Consider the following 17,112-nt stretch of genomic DNA (forward strand, 5'->3'; position numbering starts at 1 on the left):
ATTATTTTAAAACTTATTTTGGATAGAGACAGAGAGAAACTGAGAGCAAAGGGGAGAGGTAGAGGAGAGAGGAGAGAGACACCTTTAGCACTGCTTCACCACTCATGAAGCTTCCCCCCTGCAGGTGGGGAGTAGAGGCTGGAACCCAGGTCTTTATGCTTGTTAATATGTTCACTCAACCCGGTGTGCCACCACCTGGCATTTGATTTATTTTGGATAAGACAGAACTTGAGAGAGAAAAGGGAGAGAGAGAGCGATAGAGAGAGAAAGAGATGCACCTGCATTGCTGCTTCACCACTTATTAAGCTCCTCTCCCTCACCCGAAGGTGGGGACTGAGGTCTTGAACCCCAGTCCTTACTCACTGTAATGTGTGTGCTCTTCCAGGCGTGCAGCCACCCGGCCTCAACTGTTAGAATATTATTTACTGTGGTCCGGGAGGTGGCGCAGTGGATAAAGCACTGGATTCTCGAGCATGAGGTCCCGAGTTCAATCCCCGGCAGCACATATACCAGAGTGATGTCTGGTTCTTTCTCTCTCCTCCTCTATCTTTCTCATTATTAAATAAATAAATTCTTTTTTTAAAAAAGAATATTATTTACTGAGGTCATTGCATACTGTACCAGCAGCAGCATAGCCATGATTTAGAGAGCCATCCTCTGAAGTGAGTGTTTACTCCTCCGTTATCTTGTTTCACCCCCACAGAGGACTTTGTTGAGGGATGTGTCCCACTGGCATGCAGAAGAACTTTGTATTCTCTGGGCTGAGCCCCAAATATTTATTTGTGGGGCTGCAAGATGTCTCGCCCAGCAGAGTGCACACCTTACCATGTGTGAGGACTGGGTCTGAGTCCTGAGGTGCCACAGGGAAGCGCCATGCCATGCACAGGGCAAATTTCATAAATGCTAGAGCAGTGCCTTGGTGTCTCTCCTTCTCTAAGGAAAAACACAGAGTAAAACTTGGGCTGTATTTAGTGTGTTGCAGCAAAGCAAAGGACTAGGGAATGGGGGTGGGGGGGGCTGGGAGTGTTGGTGCAGGATGCTGGACAAGGACCTAAGTTGGGGTGAGAGTGTTCTGCAGACACCTGTCACGAGGAGATGAGACATTGTGCCCCTTGTCAACGACTGTGCTGGTAACCACCAACCTCCCAATAAAATGACATAAGAGAAATCCAAGAGTCCACTGGGAGCAGTGAATTGTGCCAGTGTGAAGTTCCAGTGAAAACCCTAGCAGCCAAACAATAACAACTTATTTATTCATTGGATAATGACAGAGAAATTGAGAGGGGAGGGGAAGATAGAGAAGGAGAGAGGCAGAGACACACCTGCAGCCCTGCTTCACCACTTGTGAAGCCTCCCCCCTGCAGGTTGGGACTGGGGACCTGAACCTGGCTCTTTGCACATGATAGGTACCATGTGTACTCAGCCAAGGGCTCCACTGCCCAGTCTTTAACCTGTTTATTTACCAGTGAAAAAGAGACCAGAGCATCACTGTGGTGTAGATGGTTCCAGGGATCAAACTCAGAACCCCATACTAGCAAGTCGTGCACTGTCCCCACTGTGCCACCTCCCTGGACACCCATCACTGTACTTGTGTCACTGCAATCTAATCACAGAGAGATGGAGCTCAGAGGTAAACTAGACACATTTCACACGTTGCAGAGACCCAAGTTTAAGCCTCTAGTCCCCACCTGCAAGGGGGAAAGCTTCATGGATGGTGAAGCAATGCTACAGGTCTCTCTCTTTCTCTTTCTCTTTCTCTTTCTCTTTCTCTTTCTCTTTCTCTCTTTCTTCTCTCTCCTCCTTCCCTCTCAATTTCTGTTCTATCAAGTAAAAGGAAAAAAAAATCCAGAGATTCTTTCCCTCCCTCCCCCTTTTAAGTTAATGATTTAAATGTATTACAAAGTTAAAAGTTTTCAGGTATAAATTTTCCTGGCCACATATAGTGTAAGTCCCCACACCCTCCACCAAAATACAGTTCAAGAGACAGTTAGGTTACCATCTTTTTTCAACAGATTCATTGTATCAAGACTCCTTTTTTTTTTTTTTTTTTTTTTTTGCCTCCAGAGTTATTGTTGGGGCTTGGTGCCTGCACTATGAATCCTCTGCTCCTGGCAGCCATATTTTTTCCCGTTGTTACTAAATATGGCAAAGAGAAATTGAGAGAGGAGGGAAAGACAGAGAGGAGGAGAGAAAGACAGACACCTGCAGACCTGCTTCACCGCCTGTGAAATGATTCCCCTGCAGGTGGGGAGCCGGGGGCTTGAACCCAGATCCTTGCACTTTGTACTATGTGCATTTAATCTGGTGCACTACTGCCTGTCCCCCACCCCCTTCAATAACTTTCTAACATATATAAAATTTTACAATAACTAGTGAGAAATTCTTTCCATAATCTCACCATCCAAACGCAGCTATTTGTGTTTTCTGTGGTTCTCTTCCGTTTCTATCTGTTTACAATCATTGGATTTTATGTAATTTCCTGTTCTACTCTCCCCTCCACTTACATAATTCCATAAATAACTCCCTCCTCTTAATAGACTGTATCTAGTTTCACAGATGTGTTTTCCTAGTTATGGACAATTGGTTCTTATTTTTCAGCTTTCAACTATCAAACATTGCATTGCCACAGACCCATTTCCCCCATAATTTTCCCCTTTTTCTTTTGAACTAATTCTCTTTTTAAAGGACTTATTTTTTAAAGAATGTTCAATTATTCATTTATTGAATAGAGACAGAGAGAAAGCATGAGGGCAGGGCTAGGTAGAGAGCCACCTGCAGCACTGCTTCACCACTCGTGAAGTAATTCTTCCGGATAAACACTCAGGAATGGGGTGCTTGAGGCTCTTGGGGTGCTCACTTTAATGGGCCGTGTTGGTTTACCAGGACCAGAGGTGGCATAAATGGGTTCTTGCCAGCTCTGTCTCCTCTGTTTTAAAACAGTGACCCTAGTAGTTACAAAGTGACATCTGATGTCATTTTGAACAGACATTTCTTTAGTTCCTGGGGGAGCTACCTCCTTTTCCCTGTTTGTAGAACAGACCTTAGGGTGGGTCTGGAATACTCCTGAATTGCTCGTCTTTCTCTCAGTAGACCTCATGCCAACCAACAGGTATATGGTTTATTTATGAATTTATTTATCATGAGTGAGTAAGAATGAGGAGGGTGAAGGAGAGAGAAGGTAGAGGCAGGGCTCTGGAGAGGTGAGGTTCCAGGACACATTGGTGAGGTCGTCTGCCTAGGGAAGTCAGGATGGAATTAGAGTAACATCTGCAACTTGGTGGCTGAAAGGCAGTAAGATATAAAGTAGGTATTCCATCCATCTGCATCATGGCTCTCAGTGGACCTGTCTGTGGAGCAGCAGGGGTTGCTAAGCCCCAAACCACATGTGATCAGGGGCTAAGAGGAAGGACTTGTGAGAGAGACAGGCATACATGGCCCTGTTGGTCTGATCAGGATCTTCCTGGTCCCCACTGTGCCTGCGAGGGTGGTGGCTTTGCCTTGTAGGTGAACTCTGGTGTCAGTTGCAATCTGCAGGTTCTGTGGCTGGGTCTCCCCGAGCTCATTGCCCACCTCCCAGCCCCCAGCAGCTGTTGACTGGTGCAGGGTCTTCCTCTTGGTTTCAGGTAGTGGCCAGTTCTGGTGGTATTGCCTTACCTTGACTTCAGTCCCTCTCAAATCAGTGCATCCCTGACCCCAGCAACAGGACTGTTGAAAGCAGGTTGGGAAAGGCATCATCCTTCATAGAAATTAGCTCCTGGGGGTCAGGCGGTAGGTAGCACAGCAGGTTAAGTGCATGGATCAGCTTAAGGATCCCGGTTCGAGCCCCCAGCTCCCCACCTGCAGGGACTCGCTTCACATGCAGTGAAGCAGGTCTGCAGGTGTCTATCTTTCTCTCCCCTTCTCTGTCTTCCCCATCTCTCTTCATTTCTCTCTGTCCTATCCAACAACAACGACATTAATAACAACAACAATAGTAACTACAACAACAATAAAACAACAAGGGCAGCAAAGGGGGGAAAAATCAAATAAAAAAAAAAAGAAATTAGCTCCTGTGAGCAACCCAGATGTCCAACAACAGATGAGTGGCTAAAAAATAATTGTGATATATACAGTGGAATACAGCTTAGCTGTTAAAAACGATGAAGCCACTTCTTTTGTGTCATCTTGGATGAAATTGAAGATGCTATGTTAAGTGAGATAAGCCAAAAAAGAATGAAAACTACCCAAGTGACCTCACTCATAGGCTGGACTTAGTAAGTGGGGACCAGAAGTGAGAGCACAAAGTGAGACTTGGGAAAGGACGGGGAGGGAGAGAGGGGCTAAAGAGAGAGCTGGGGTCCTGGTGCAGCATGATGTCATAGGCGTAGGCTGTGAGTGAGCGTGTCCTGTAGAGTTTTTACCAGGAGGTGAGCAATTGTGCCTATGTGCCGATGGCTGCACTGCAAATCATTACCCTCCCCCATTAAAATGATTAAAAATAAAGAAACTATCTCCTGTATGGCGTAAACAATATTTTATGAGCTGGGGAGATAGCATATGCTTATGCAAAAAAAAAATAGACTCATTCCTGAGGCTCCAAAGGTCCCAAGTTCAATCCCTAGCATCACCACAAACTAGAGCTGAGCAGCGCTCCTGTAAGAAAAATATTAAATAGGAATAAATTAGAGACTATTTTCCAGAGCTCAGCAAAGTGACTGGCACACACATGGAGCCTGTCTGAAAAGTGCCCATCAGCCCTGAGGACTGGGCAGGCCTCCTGCCTCAGACCCTGACCACACTGGGACCTCTGGCTCCAGAATCAGGGAAAGTGATCCTTTGTGGGTTGCGTACCCAGACGGGGCCGGGAGGAGCCCCCTGGGTGGAAGCAAACTTCCCAGGCCTGGTAGGTACCCCAGATCCTGTCCAGACATGGCTTTGGAGCATATGCCCCCAAAAGGCTGGAAAAGTCTTTCTAGAAGTCAGGGCGACCTTCCTCAGAGAAGAGAGAACAGAGGCTGGGTTAGCGGGAGGGATTTCTCTGGAGCCTCTGGGACAGGAGGCCAGGCTGTTAGGCTTTTCTGTTCATCCTTCAGTTGAAACAGTTAAGGGTGTGAGTGGAGAGAAGCCAGGGAGGAGATGGGAAGGACTCCAGGACTGGGAGTTCTGGGCCCAGATGCCCCGGGGGGAGCTGTGACAGGGAGAAACAGAAACAAAACACAGGCTCCCTGGTGGCCTCAAAGAAGAGGAGCCCAGACCTTGGCGTGAGTGTCTCCAGCTTGCACAGGGACCCTGCAACCTCCTCAGCAATCTCCTATTCTGGGGGGGGGGGGGGGCAGCGACAGAGGGTATTCTTTCTGTCACCGTGACTGTTTCAGTGTCACCACAGGAGACCATGTCACACTTAGTCCCCTGCTCAGACCACAGCTTCAGATAGCTGGCCATTGCCTCCTGAAGTCCTCAACCAACCTCACAGGGGGCTGAGGGTATAAAAACAAGCAGAGGGGGTGGGCGGTAGCGCAGCAGGTTAAGCGCATGTGGCACAAAGCGCAAAGACTAGCGTAAGGATCCTGGTTCGAGCCCCTGGCTCCCCACCTGCAGGGAAGTCGCTTCACAAGTGGTGAAGTAGATCTGCAGGTGTCTATCTTTCTCTCCCCTTCTCTGTCTTCCCCTCCTCTCTCCATTTCTCTCTGTCCTATCCAACAACAATGACATCAATAACAACAACTACAACAATGATAAAGCAACAAGGACAACAAAAAGGGGGAATAAAGCAAATTTAATAATAATAATAATAGACAAGTGAGTCGGGCGGTGGCACAGCAGGTTGGGCGCACGTGGTGCAAAGTGCAAGGACTGGCCTAAGGATTCCAGTTTGAGCCCCTGGATCCCCACCTGCAGAGGAGTCCCTTCACAGGCGGTGAAGTAGGTCTGCAGGTGTCTATCTTTCTCTACCCCTCTCTGTCTTCCCCTTCTCTCTCCATTTCTCTCTGTCCTGTCCAACAACAACTGCATCAATAACAACAACAATAACTAAAACAACAATGAAAACAACAAGGGCAACAAAAAAGAGAAAATAAATTAATTAATTAAAAATTTTTTTATTATCTTTATTTATTGGATAGAGACAGCCGGAAATCAAGAGGGAAGAGGGTGATAGAGAGGGAGAGAGACAGAGAGACACCTGCAGCCCCGCTTCACCACTCATGAAGCTTTCCCCCTGCAGGTGGGGACTGGGGAGCTTGAACTCAGGTCCTTGTGCATTGTAACATGTGCTCTCAACCAGGTGTGCCACTACCCGGCCCCACAAATAAAATATTTTTACAAAGATAATACTAATAAACAAGGAGAGCAGGGGGCCGGGCAGTAGCTCACAGGGTTAAGCACACATAGTACAATGTGCAGGGACTCACGCCAGGATCGTGATCTGAGCCCCTGGCTCCCCACCTGCGCAGGGGGTGGGGTGGGGAGGTTGCTTTGCAATCGGTGAAGCAGGTCTGCAGGTGTCTATCTTTCTATCTCCCCTTCCTCTCTCAATTTCTGTCTGTATTATCCAATAAAAATGGAAAAAAATGACTGCCATGAGCAGTGGATTCATAGTGCTAGCACCGAGCCCCAGTGATAACCCTGGAGGCAAAAGGGGGGGGGGCACAGAGGTGGTTCAGTGGTAGAGCACAGGCCTTGCATGCACCACATGGGAGCACCATGGACAGCACAAAAGGAGTTCTATGCCTAGTGGAGCAGTGCTGTGATGTCTCTCCTCTGTCTCTCACTCCTCTCTCACCACCCCCATGGCGAAGGTGGAGTCTGTGACGGGGAAGGCTTGGGAGGCTAGTGCTGAACTCCAGACACAGATGAAGGAGGCCCTGCCACCAGGGTGCCGCCCGGGATGGGCTTTAGGAACTGTCCGGCCTCCCGGTCCACTGACCTGACTTGTCCCCGCTCTCCCTCGATGTGTTTTGCAGAGTGTCTGGTGGTGAGCTCTTTGACTTCTTGGCCCAGAAGGAGTCACTGAGTGAGGAGGAGGCCACCAGCTTCATCAAGCAGATTCTGGATGGGGTGAGCTACCTGCATGCCAAGCAAATCGCCCACTTTGATCTCAAGGTCAGTGTGTGTGTGTGTGTGTGTGTGTGTGTGTGCGCACACACCCATGTAAGAAATTTCTGGGGAAGAAAGAGTTCATGGGAAGAAAGAATGTGAAAGCAGTCCACCTCCTCACTGCATCTCACATGCCAGCTTCTCCTGACCTCCAGGGGGAGGCCGGGGGGAGGCGCAGGGCATTGTAGCATCAGTCCACAGCTGGACCCGTTGTCTCTTGCAAGGGGCTGGAGGGGTGTGCATTTTAAGCAAGTTAAGCATGACAGGAAACTTGAAACCAAACCTGTTTATTTCCCAAGATGAGTCTGTCAGAGATGGGGAGCACTAAAGCAGCCGGGGAAGGACTCCTGACCCAGCCCAGCCCTGCCTCCAGCACCCCTTGTGTGAGAGGTTTTAAGTCTTAGAACCTGGGGGCTGCTGGCTGCCCCCACACCCCTGCCCCCCTCCCATCGTCTGGCCACGAAGCTGCTTGCAGTCCTCTTGCCCTCCCCGCCCCCCGGTCATTTGTGGTATCTGCTGCTCGGGTTGAGGAAGTCCACTGTGACCGCACAGAACTTGATGAAGCCAGAGTTCGGCCGGGGAAGGCTCGGGTTCCCTGGTAACACGGCCCAGCAGCCTGCAGAGCCCTTCCAGATACCCTGGTCATGAACGGGGACTTGTTGGTGAGAGAGGACACCCACTCGACCTCCCACCAAGGAATTCCTGCTGGTTTGAGCCCTGTGCTGGGTGCCCAGGTGCTATTGCAGGTGCGGAATCCACAGAGGCCCTGTCTGGGCTCACTTCTTCTCCAGGGAGCATGGCGCAGGAGACAGGGAAGGGAGCAGCTCGCAGAGCCCTTGCAGAGAGGGCAGGACTGGTGGCTTGGGGAGCCTAAAGCAGGGGTATCTGAGGTATCTGAGAATACTTCCTGAAGGAAGTGGTGTTTGAGTTGAGTTTCATTTTGACTTGTCTATTTGTTGTGCAGTGCCAGTACCTCAGACATGCATGATACCACCACCCAGCAGTCTTCTCTGGGCCAGTTTTTCTCACTCTTCACTATATATATTTGTTTTTCTTTTCTTGCTTTTTTTTGGAGAGAGACAGAGAGAGAGAGGAGAGATACCACAGCAGCATTCTGTCATCTCTGGAGCTTTTAAAGATTTATTTATTTTGTGATAAGAGGAGAATGAAACCAGACCTCTACTTGGTCATATCCTGTTCTGGGAATCAAACCCAGGGCATCAGGCTCACAAAGCATTTTCTCTATTGAACTGCCTTCATGGCCACTTGAGTTGAGTTTTGAAGCTGACCTGGTCTCAGCCGGGTCAGGGTTTGAACTTCACTCTATGGTTTGGCTGCCTCCTCAGTTTCTTTTTTTAAATTTTTTTATTATTATCTTTATTTAATTATTAGATAGAGATAGCCAAAAATTGAGAGGGAAGGGGGAGATAGAGAGGGAGAGAGACAGACACTTGCAGCCCTGTTTCACCACTTGTGAAAATTTCCCCCTGCAGGTGGGAATCGGGGGCTTGAACTTGGGTCCTTGTGCACTGTAACATGATGCTCAACCAGGTGTGCCTCCACTGGCCCCATGAACCTCAATTTCTTGATGTCCATTAAACACCTGGCTGACAGGGCTATTGGAGGGCTCGGGAGAAGCCATGGGACGTGTTAGATACCAGTAGACGCTCAATGAGACATGGCTCTCCTCTTCCCAGAGCAACAGAAGGAAAACACAGCTCCTTTTTATATTACTATTATTATTATTATTATTTAAACTGGTATTATCTTTATTTATTTATTGGCTAGAGACAGTCAGAAATTGAGAGGGAAGGGGGAGATAGAGAGGGAGAGAGACAGGGAGACACCTGCAGCACTGCTTCACCACTTGCAAAGCTTTCCCCCTGCCAGTGGGGGCTGAGGGCTTGGACCTGGGTCCTTGTGCATCATAACATGTACACTCAACCAGGTGCTCCACCACCCAGCCCCCATGATTATTATTTTAAATCTTACTATATCATAACTGATTTGTCACTGGCTTATGGCATCACAAGATTTGGGAGTAACTTATGTATATCTGTGTGTATCAAACTCACTGCATCGACCACCATAGTTGTAGTGTCATCACTCACTCCAGAGACACCCCTCAACCCCTTCTCCCTCCTGTCTCCCCCCAGCCCGGTGAGCTCTGAGAGCCACCATAATTTTCACAGGATCTAGGCAGTCTGTCTGGTTGTTACTATTATTATTGCAAGCTTGTTTATTTTATGCTAGTTATCTATATTCCACAGGTGGGTGTGACCATCCAGTCATTGTCTTTCATCTCTCTATTTAGTTCGCCTTCACCTCCAGTTCCACCCACTTTGTCCTGAACAACACAACGCCATCTTTTCAGAAGACAGGTTAATGTTCCACTGGGCATACACCCCCCACCCTGTTATCCAGTCGTGTGTTGATGGCATGTAGGTTGATTTCATCTTTTGGCTGCTGGGAAACCCAACTCTTAACTGTTTGGAAACCTCTGATGGACTAGAGAAACAGCCCTCCTGGGGCAGTTCTACCTGGCAGACAACTGCGATTGGATTCCAGGGGTGGCTACTACTGCAGCCATGACTGCCAGATCTTCTGGGGGGTGGGGCAGTCTGCATTCCCTGGACAAAAGTAGTGTGTCAGAGCTGCTCACCTCCACCTTGGCTTTGGCTCCTGAGGACTGTATGGGCTCATAACTCTCTCATCACCCTGTAGGCCCCTGTCCCAGCTGGGGACCACTCTGAGGAATGAGGAGGAGCTGGGCTCAGCGGGGTCAGCTTGTGGTTGGGCAGATGCTCCAGGAACCAAAACGTGGGTGTGTGTCCTGGCTGGAACTTTCTGCCAGCTGCGGAGAATCACGCAGAGGCTAACTGGTAACTGGTGGGGGCTCTCGGCTCCAAATCTTTCCCACTGTGTGGAATTCATGTTTATCACACATCTGTTTTTATGCAGTCCTTGGGGTGAGGCCAGTGCCTCCTGTGGGCATGTCTTCCCAGCTCGATTTTCTATTTTAATTCTTCTTTTTAAAATTTTTATTTTATTTCTTTTATTTACTTACTGGATAGAAACAGCCAGAAATCGAGAGGGGAGGGGGGGTCATAAAGAGGGAGAGAGACACCTGCAACACTGCTTCACCACTCAGAAAGTTTTCCCCTTGCAGTTAGGAACTGGGGGCTCAAACCTGGGTCCTTGCACATTGTAGCATGTGCACTCAGCCAGATGCATCACCACCCAGATCCTTCTTCTTTTTTATTTGTTTGTTTATTTATTTAATTTATTTATTGGGGAATTAATGTTTTGCATTCAACAGTAAATACAATAGTCTGTACATGCATAACATTTCCCAGTTTTCCATATAACAATACAACCCCCACTAGGTCCTCTGTCATCCTTCTTGGACCTGTATTCTCCCCCCCACACACCCACCCCAGAGTCTTCTAATTTGGTGCAATACACCAATTCCAGTTCAGGTTCTACTTGCGTTTTCTTTTCTGATCTTGTTTTTCAATTTCTGACTGAGAGTGAGATCATCCCATACTCATCCTTCTGTTTCTGACTTATTTCACTTAACATGAATTTTTCAAGGTCCATCCAAGATCGGCTTCTTCTTCTTCTAGCGTTTGCCCTTCTTCCGTAGCCAGTCAACAGTGTCAGGTTGAGCCTGATGTAAAGTTTCGAGACCTCCTTTGAATCTGGAGAGGTGGCAGTCATTGACTATGTGGGTCATAGTCTGTCTGGAGCTGCAGGGGCAGTTCGGGTCGTCTCTGGCTCCCCAGCGATGGAACATAGCGGCGCACCGGCCATGGCGTGTTCGATAGCGATTGAGGAGGGCCCAATCATAACGTGCTAGGTCAAAGCCGGGTTGACGCTTGCAGGGGTCTGTGATGAGGTGTTTATTATTTACCTCAGCTGACTGCCAACTCTGTTTCCAAGAGTCTGGAACAGAGAAGTTCAGTGTAGGTGTAGGGGACCAGATTGGGTGATGAGACGTCAAGCGTTGGACAGGGTGGGCGAAGATATCCACATATATTGGCAGGTCCGGTCGAGCGTAGACGTGGGAAATGAACTTAGATGATGCCGCATCCCGACGAATATCTGGCAGGGCGATGTTGCTAAGAACTGGCAGCCATGGAACCGGGGTGGAACGGATGGTTCCAGAAATTATCCTCATGGAGGAATATAATTTGGAATCGACCAAGTGGACATGGGGGCTACGGAACCATCCTGGGGCACAGTATTCTGCAGTGGAATAGCATAATGCCAGAGAGGATGATCGTAGTATGGAAGCGCTCACGCCCCATGAGGAGCTGGCCAGTCTTGCAATGATGTGATTCCTCGCGCCCACCTTTGCTGCAGTTTTTATGAGCTGTTCGTGAAATGACAGGGTGCGATCGAGAGTAACGCCAAGATAGACTGGCTGGGCTTCATGCCGGGTTCTTGTATCGTCAAGCTGCACATTAAGCTCACGCGAGGCCGAGGCATGGTGTAGATGGAAAACAGATGATACCGTTTTTGCAGTGCTAGGGATTAGTCGCCATTTTTTACAGTAATCAGATATCAGAGACATGTCTTTCATGAGTGTTTCCTCGAGGATGTCGAACTTGTATGCCTGAGTTGCACAGCAGATGTCATCGGCGTAGATGAACTTCCTTGAAGAAGTTTCTGGGAGGTCGTTGATGTAAATATTAAATAGTGTAGGAGCCAGAACAGAGCCCTGGGGGAGGCCACTTGAGACAAGTCTCCATCTGCTAGACTTGTCACCCAGATGATCAGCTGAAAACGGTGAAGTCACCATTTTTTATAGCTGAGTAGTATTCCATTGTATATATAGACCACAACTTGCTCAGCCACTCATCTGTTGTTGGACACCTGGGTTGCTTCCAGGTTTTGGCTATTACAAATTGTGCTGCCAAGAACATATGTGTACACAGATCTTTTTGGATGGGTGTGTTGGGTTCCTTAGGATCTATCCCCAGGAGAGGAATTGCAGGATCATAGGGTAGGTCCATTTCTAGCCTTCTGAGAGTTCTCCAGACTGTTCTCCACAGAGGCTAGACCAATTAACATTCCCACCAGCAGTGTTAGGAGGGTTCCTTTGACCCCACAACCTCTCCAGCATTTGCTGCTGTTACCTTTTCTGATGTATGACATTCTCACAGGAGTGAAGTGGTATTTCATTGTTGTCTTTATTTGCATTTCTCTGACAGTCATGGACTTGGAGCATCTTTTCATGTGTTTCTCGGCCTTTTGGATCTCTTCTGTGGTGAATATTCTGTCCATGTCCTCCCCCATTTTTGGATGGGGTAATTTGTTGTCTTGTTGAGATTTGCAAGTTCTTTATATATTCTGGTTATTGTCCTCTTGTCTGCTTCAGTGCTCAGTACTTTTTTTTGTTGTGTTTGTTTTAAAGACTGATTTGTTTGTTTGTGATAGAACCAGAACATCACTGTAATACATGTGATGCTGGTGATTGAACTCAAGACTTTATGCGTGAAGAGTCCAGTGCTTTGTTCATCGCACCAGCTCCTGGTCCCATTATTCTATATTTCTCTGAGGGGGAGAGAATGAGGCAGAGGGTGGGGGTAGATACCATAATGGTTATGCTAAGAGACTCATGTCTGAGGCTCCAAAGTTCCAGGTTCAATTCCCTGTACCATCATAAGCCAGGATGAGTAGTGGAGAGAGAGAGAGAGAGAGAGAGAGAGAGAGAGAGAGAGAACACACAGTATCACTATCTGTGGGGCCTCCCCATAATGTTTTCATGTGGTAGTGGAGCTTGAACCCAGGGCCATGCACCTAGTAAGGCATGTGCTCTACCAAACAAACTGTCTCCAGCCCATAGAATTCCTTCTATCTGAGTTTATCTGAGTATGTCTTTCCTTTCTGAGTTGCAGTCTCTGCTAGGCTCTCTGCTTTTCTTTCCTCTCGTGTTCCCTGTCTTCTCAGCAGGTGAGTCAGGTGACCTTCTGCCTACTGAACTCAATCACTGTGTTGGCCCTGGGCCTCCCTGTGGCCTCACCTTCCAGCCTGAAGGAGCAGCAGATGGAGGTGGGGCTGGCTCTCTCTGGTGGTGCTGCCCCTTGCCCCCCTCCCCCTCACTGCCTTTCTTCTGCTTGTGGACTCTCTGCTCATCCTTCCAGGCCCAGGGAAATACTGCTTCCTTTGGGAAGCCCTCCCACCTTTCTCCTCTCCTTCTCTCCTCCCCAGAGCGCCACAGCTAGCTTGCTTCTCTGCTTCTGTTGCCCTTTGCCCAGGCTTCTGCTGAGTGTGTTTAATCACCATAAGTCACTTTCTGCCTCTTGCCCCAAGCACAGTGAGTTGCTGAGCGTCGAGGGAGTGAGTGAGTGAGTGAACGCCCTCGTCAGCTGACACAGGAACAGCATGGGCCCCTTCACATCTCCTAGAAACTGGAGAGAGGCTGCAGACAGCTTTCTGTCACATGCCGTGACTATGGGAGGCCAGGGTGACGTCAGTGTGATATGGTGCTTGGCTGCTGACGCCCCCCAGCCCTCCTCACCATTTCTGAGCTCCCCCAGTGCTGTCCGGTGTGCTCCCAGTGGGGAGGGCCACTGTGAGACTAGATGGAGGACCTTCTGAGTTTGTGACTTACCATCAGACTCTCAGCTGCAGGGGGCAAGCTGTGTACCTCTGCAGAGTGAATGCCAGTCCGGCATGTTCTGGGAACTTAGCTCAGGAAAGCACTAGGTAGGTGTTGCTGTGGTAGGACTCCTGCCTCGCGTACTTGAGGTCTTGGGTTCAAACCCCGATCCCAGCACGGCATGAGAACAGAGACAAAGGGAATATAATTCTGGTTTTTTTTAAAAAAATGTTTTAATTTTACTTATTATTGGATAGAGACAGAGAGAAATTGAAAGGGGAGGGAGAGACAGTGAGACACCTACAGCCCTGCTTCACTACTCATGAAGCTTTCCCCCCTGCACCTGGGGACCATGGGCTTGAACCTGAGTCCTCACACACTGTAATGTGAGTGCTTAACCAGGTGTGCCACTGCTTGGCACCAAAGGGAGTAGAATTCTGTGGAGGGAGGAACAGTGCTTAACTTGGTTGCTCTGGCAAATGAAAAAATAAAGTGGAAGCATAGTAGGGGACACACACACACACACACACACACACACACACTCAGCACAGTAAGGCCTGCTGGGAGGGTGAGTGGATAAGTGGTGTGACCATGTGTCCACAGATGCAGGGACACTGAGGCTGGGTGCCCCTAGACTCCAGATCACATCACATGTGCTTCCCAACATGACTTTTGCAGATGGGTTTACAGGAAGTGGGCTCAGTGCCACCCAGGGCCTCACCCTAGGACATGATCCCAACACAAAGGCCATGCACAGGATTTTCATGGGTTCATGGAGCTGGGTGTTTATTCTGGTTTTGGGAGTTTTCCCCTTCATGTATGGCTATGTCCCACCCATGACCCCCAGCCTTACCACTAGCCCTGTTGACCTTGACAGTTCAAAAATGGAAGGGTTGTCTTCTGGCCTGGCCGGTATTTTAGGCAAAAATGACAGGACAGGAGGATTGAATTAAAGGGCTTGCAAGCTCGATTCCCAGAACCTCAAAACAGAATTAAAAGCAAGATACTCCCCACATCCAAACGCATCTATGCCTCACCATCCCCTGAGATGCTCTTTCTTTCTTTCTTTTTAAATGTTATTTTAAAAATGTAATTGATATACACAATGTTATGTTGGGCTCAGGAGGACTGACATATGATTCAATATGTGTGTTTCCTGTGAAATGTCCACAACAGTAAGTTCAGCAAACATTCCCTCATGCATTGAGTTCTACGTTACTCCTCCTTTCTTCAGTGGGAGAGAATGTTGGTTTATGAGACCGTGTGTGTGTGTGTGTGTGTGTGTGTGTGTGTGTGTGTGTGTGTGTATTTTTTTTCCTCCAGGGCTATTGCTGGGGCTCAGTGCCTGCCCCTGGAGACTATTTTTTCCATTTTGTTGCTCTTGTTCTTGTTGTTGTTATTGCTGTCTTTGTTGTTGGATAGGACAGAGAGAAATCAAGAGAGGAGGGGAAGACAGAGAGAGGGAGAGAAAGATAGACACCTACAGACCTGCTTCACCGTTTGTAAAGCAACCCCCCTTGCAGGTGGGGAGCTGGGGGCTCGAACCGGGGTCTTTACATGGTCCTTGCACTTCATGCCATGTGTGCTGAGCCTGCTGTGCTGCCGTCGGCCTCCGGGATTGTGTATATTTTAGAGATATAATCTCACCCCGTATGCCACCACACTCGCTATCAAAGTGCCAGCATCTCTCCACCAGAGTTCACTGGACCCTTCTGCCTTTTCAACCCATACCCCTTGGGGCATATTTCTCTCCTGTGATACTTTTAATGATGACTTTTGGGGAGTCGGGCGGTAGCACAGCGGGTTAAGCGCATGTGGCGCAAAGCGCGAGGCTTGGCAGAAGGATCCTGGTTCGAGCCCCCGGCTCCCCACCTACAGGGGAGTCGCTTCACAGGCAGTGAAGCAGGTCTGCAGGTGTCTGTCTTTCTCTCCCCCTTTCTGTCTTCCCCTCCTCTCTCCATTTCTCTGTCCTATTCAACAAGGATGACATCAATAACTAAAACAATAAAACAAGGGCAACAAAAGGGAATAAATAAATAAGTAAGAAAAAAAATTAAATAAAAAAGAATGAATCTTAATTTGTTTGTTTATGAGAGAGAGAGAGAGAGGACACACTAGAGCATCATTCTGACACATGCTGTGCCAGGGCTTAAACTCGAGACCTCATGTCTGAGAATACAGTGCTTTATCCACTGTGCCACCTCCCAGTATGCCTCTGAACATTTTTTATACTCCTGATGTGAAGGCACTTGATTTCAGGTTTTTATAAGACTGTTGATAATGCTTTTGCTTTCTAGACTCCAGTGGGTTTATCCATCTGCTCTCTTGTTTGATCCTCATGGCCACCCAGTAAGGTACAAGGTATTGTCACTCTTAAACACAGGCAACTGAGAGGTTAGGGGATGTGCTCAAAATCAGGCAGGTATTCAGTGACAGGGCTGGCATCTGAGCTGAGTCAGTGAGGAAACACGAAGCAAAGCTGGTGTCACCAGATTTTATTTCACTAGGTTTGAACCGAATAGATTTCTTCCTTCCTTGCGCCAGACCTTTTACACGTAGTTCATCCATTGTGCCATTAGCTTACTCTTTGCACAGTTAAATTTCATCTGGCTACATTGTTTTTCTACAGTGATTCCTCAATGCTGAAAAACCAATGTATGGTAATGGCTACAGAAGGTGTGTGCATGTGTCTGAAAATAGACCTGACAAGAATGAGACTGTTTCCCCATTAAACCCGGGATTATGAGAGGCAGGTGAGGTCAGCAGAGATCGAAATGTCAGGATGGGTGGATGGAATTAGATCAGTGTAGGGAAGTCCGAGCAGTTACCAAGGCATTCACAGCCATAAAGGGCTTTCTCCCTCAACATTTGTTCTTACTTATTATTTATTTTAACCAGAGGACTGCTTAGCTGGGGCTTATTTATTATTATTATTATTTTATTTATTTATTTATTTATTTATTTATTTATAAAAAGGAAACACTGACAAAACCATAGGATAAGAGGGGTACAACTCCACACAATTCCCACCACCAGAACTCCATATCCCATCCCCTCACTTGATAGCTTTCCTATTCTTTATCTCTCTAGGAGTATGGACCCAAGGTCATTGTGGGATGCAGAAGGTGGCAGGTCTGGCTTCTGTAATTGCTTCCCTGCTGAACATGGGCATTGGCAGGTGGATCCATACTCCCAGCCTGTCTCTCTCTTTCCCTAGTGGTGAAGGGCTCTGGGGAAGCAGAGCTCCAGGACATTGGTGAGGTTGTCTATCCAGGGAAGTCTGGTTGGCATCATGTAGCATCTGGAACCTGGTGGCTGAAAAGAGAGTTAACATATAAAGTCAAACAAGTTGTTGACTAATCATGAACCTAAAGGCTGGCATAGTGCAGATAAAGAGTTGGGGGGGGGGTCTCTATTCTATAGATAGCTAG

The 17,112-nt window shown here is 48.0% G+C and overlaps 1 protein-coding gene across 8 annotated transcripts in view; it reads left to right on the forward strand.

Annotated features, from left to right (window-relative positions):
* The window catches only part of DAPK2 (death associated protein kinase 2), a 129,057-nt gene that overhangs the window by 74,490 nt on the left and 37,455 nt on the right, over positions 1–17,112 (forward strand). For all 8 annotated transcript variants that reach the window (XM_060174328.1, XM_060174327.1, XM_060174324.1 and 5 more), the window contains one exon: positions 6,942–7,080. In XM_060174328.1, coding sequence (XP_060030311.1) covers positions 6,942–7,080 — 139 coding nt within the window. The remainder of the gene's footprint in view (positions 1–6,941; positions 7,081–17,112) is intronic.

This window comes from Erinaceus europaeus, chromosome 16 (genome assembly GCF_950295315.1).
Source record: "Erinaceus europaeus chromosome 16, mEriEur2.1, whole genome shotgun sequence".
NCBI lineage: Eukaryota > Metazoa > Chordata > Mammalia > Eulipotyphla > Erinaceidae > Erinaceus > Erinaceus europaeus.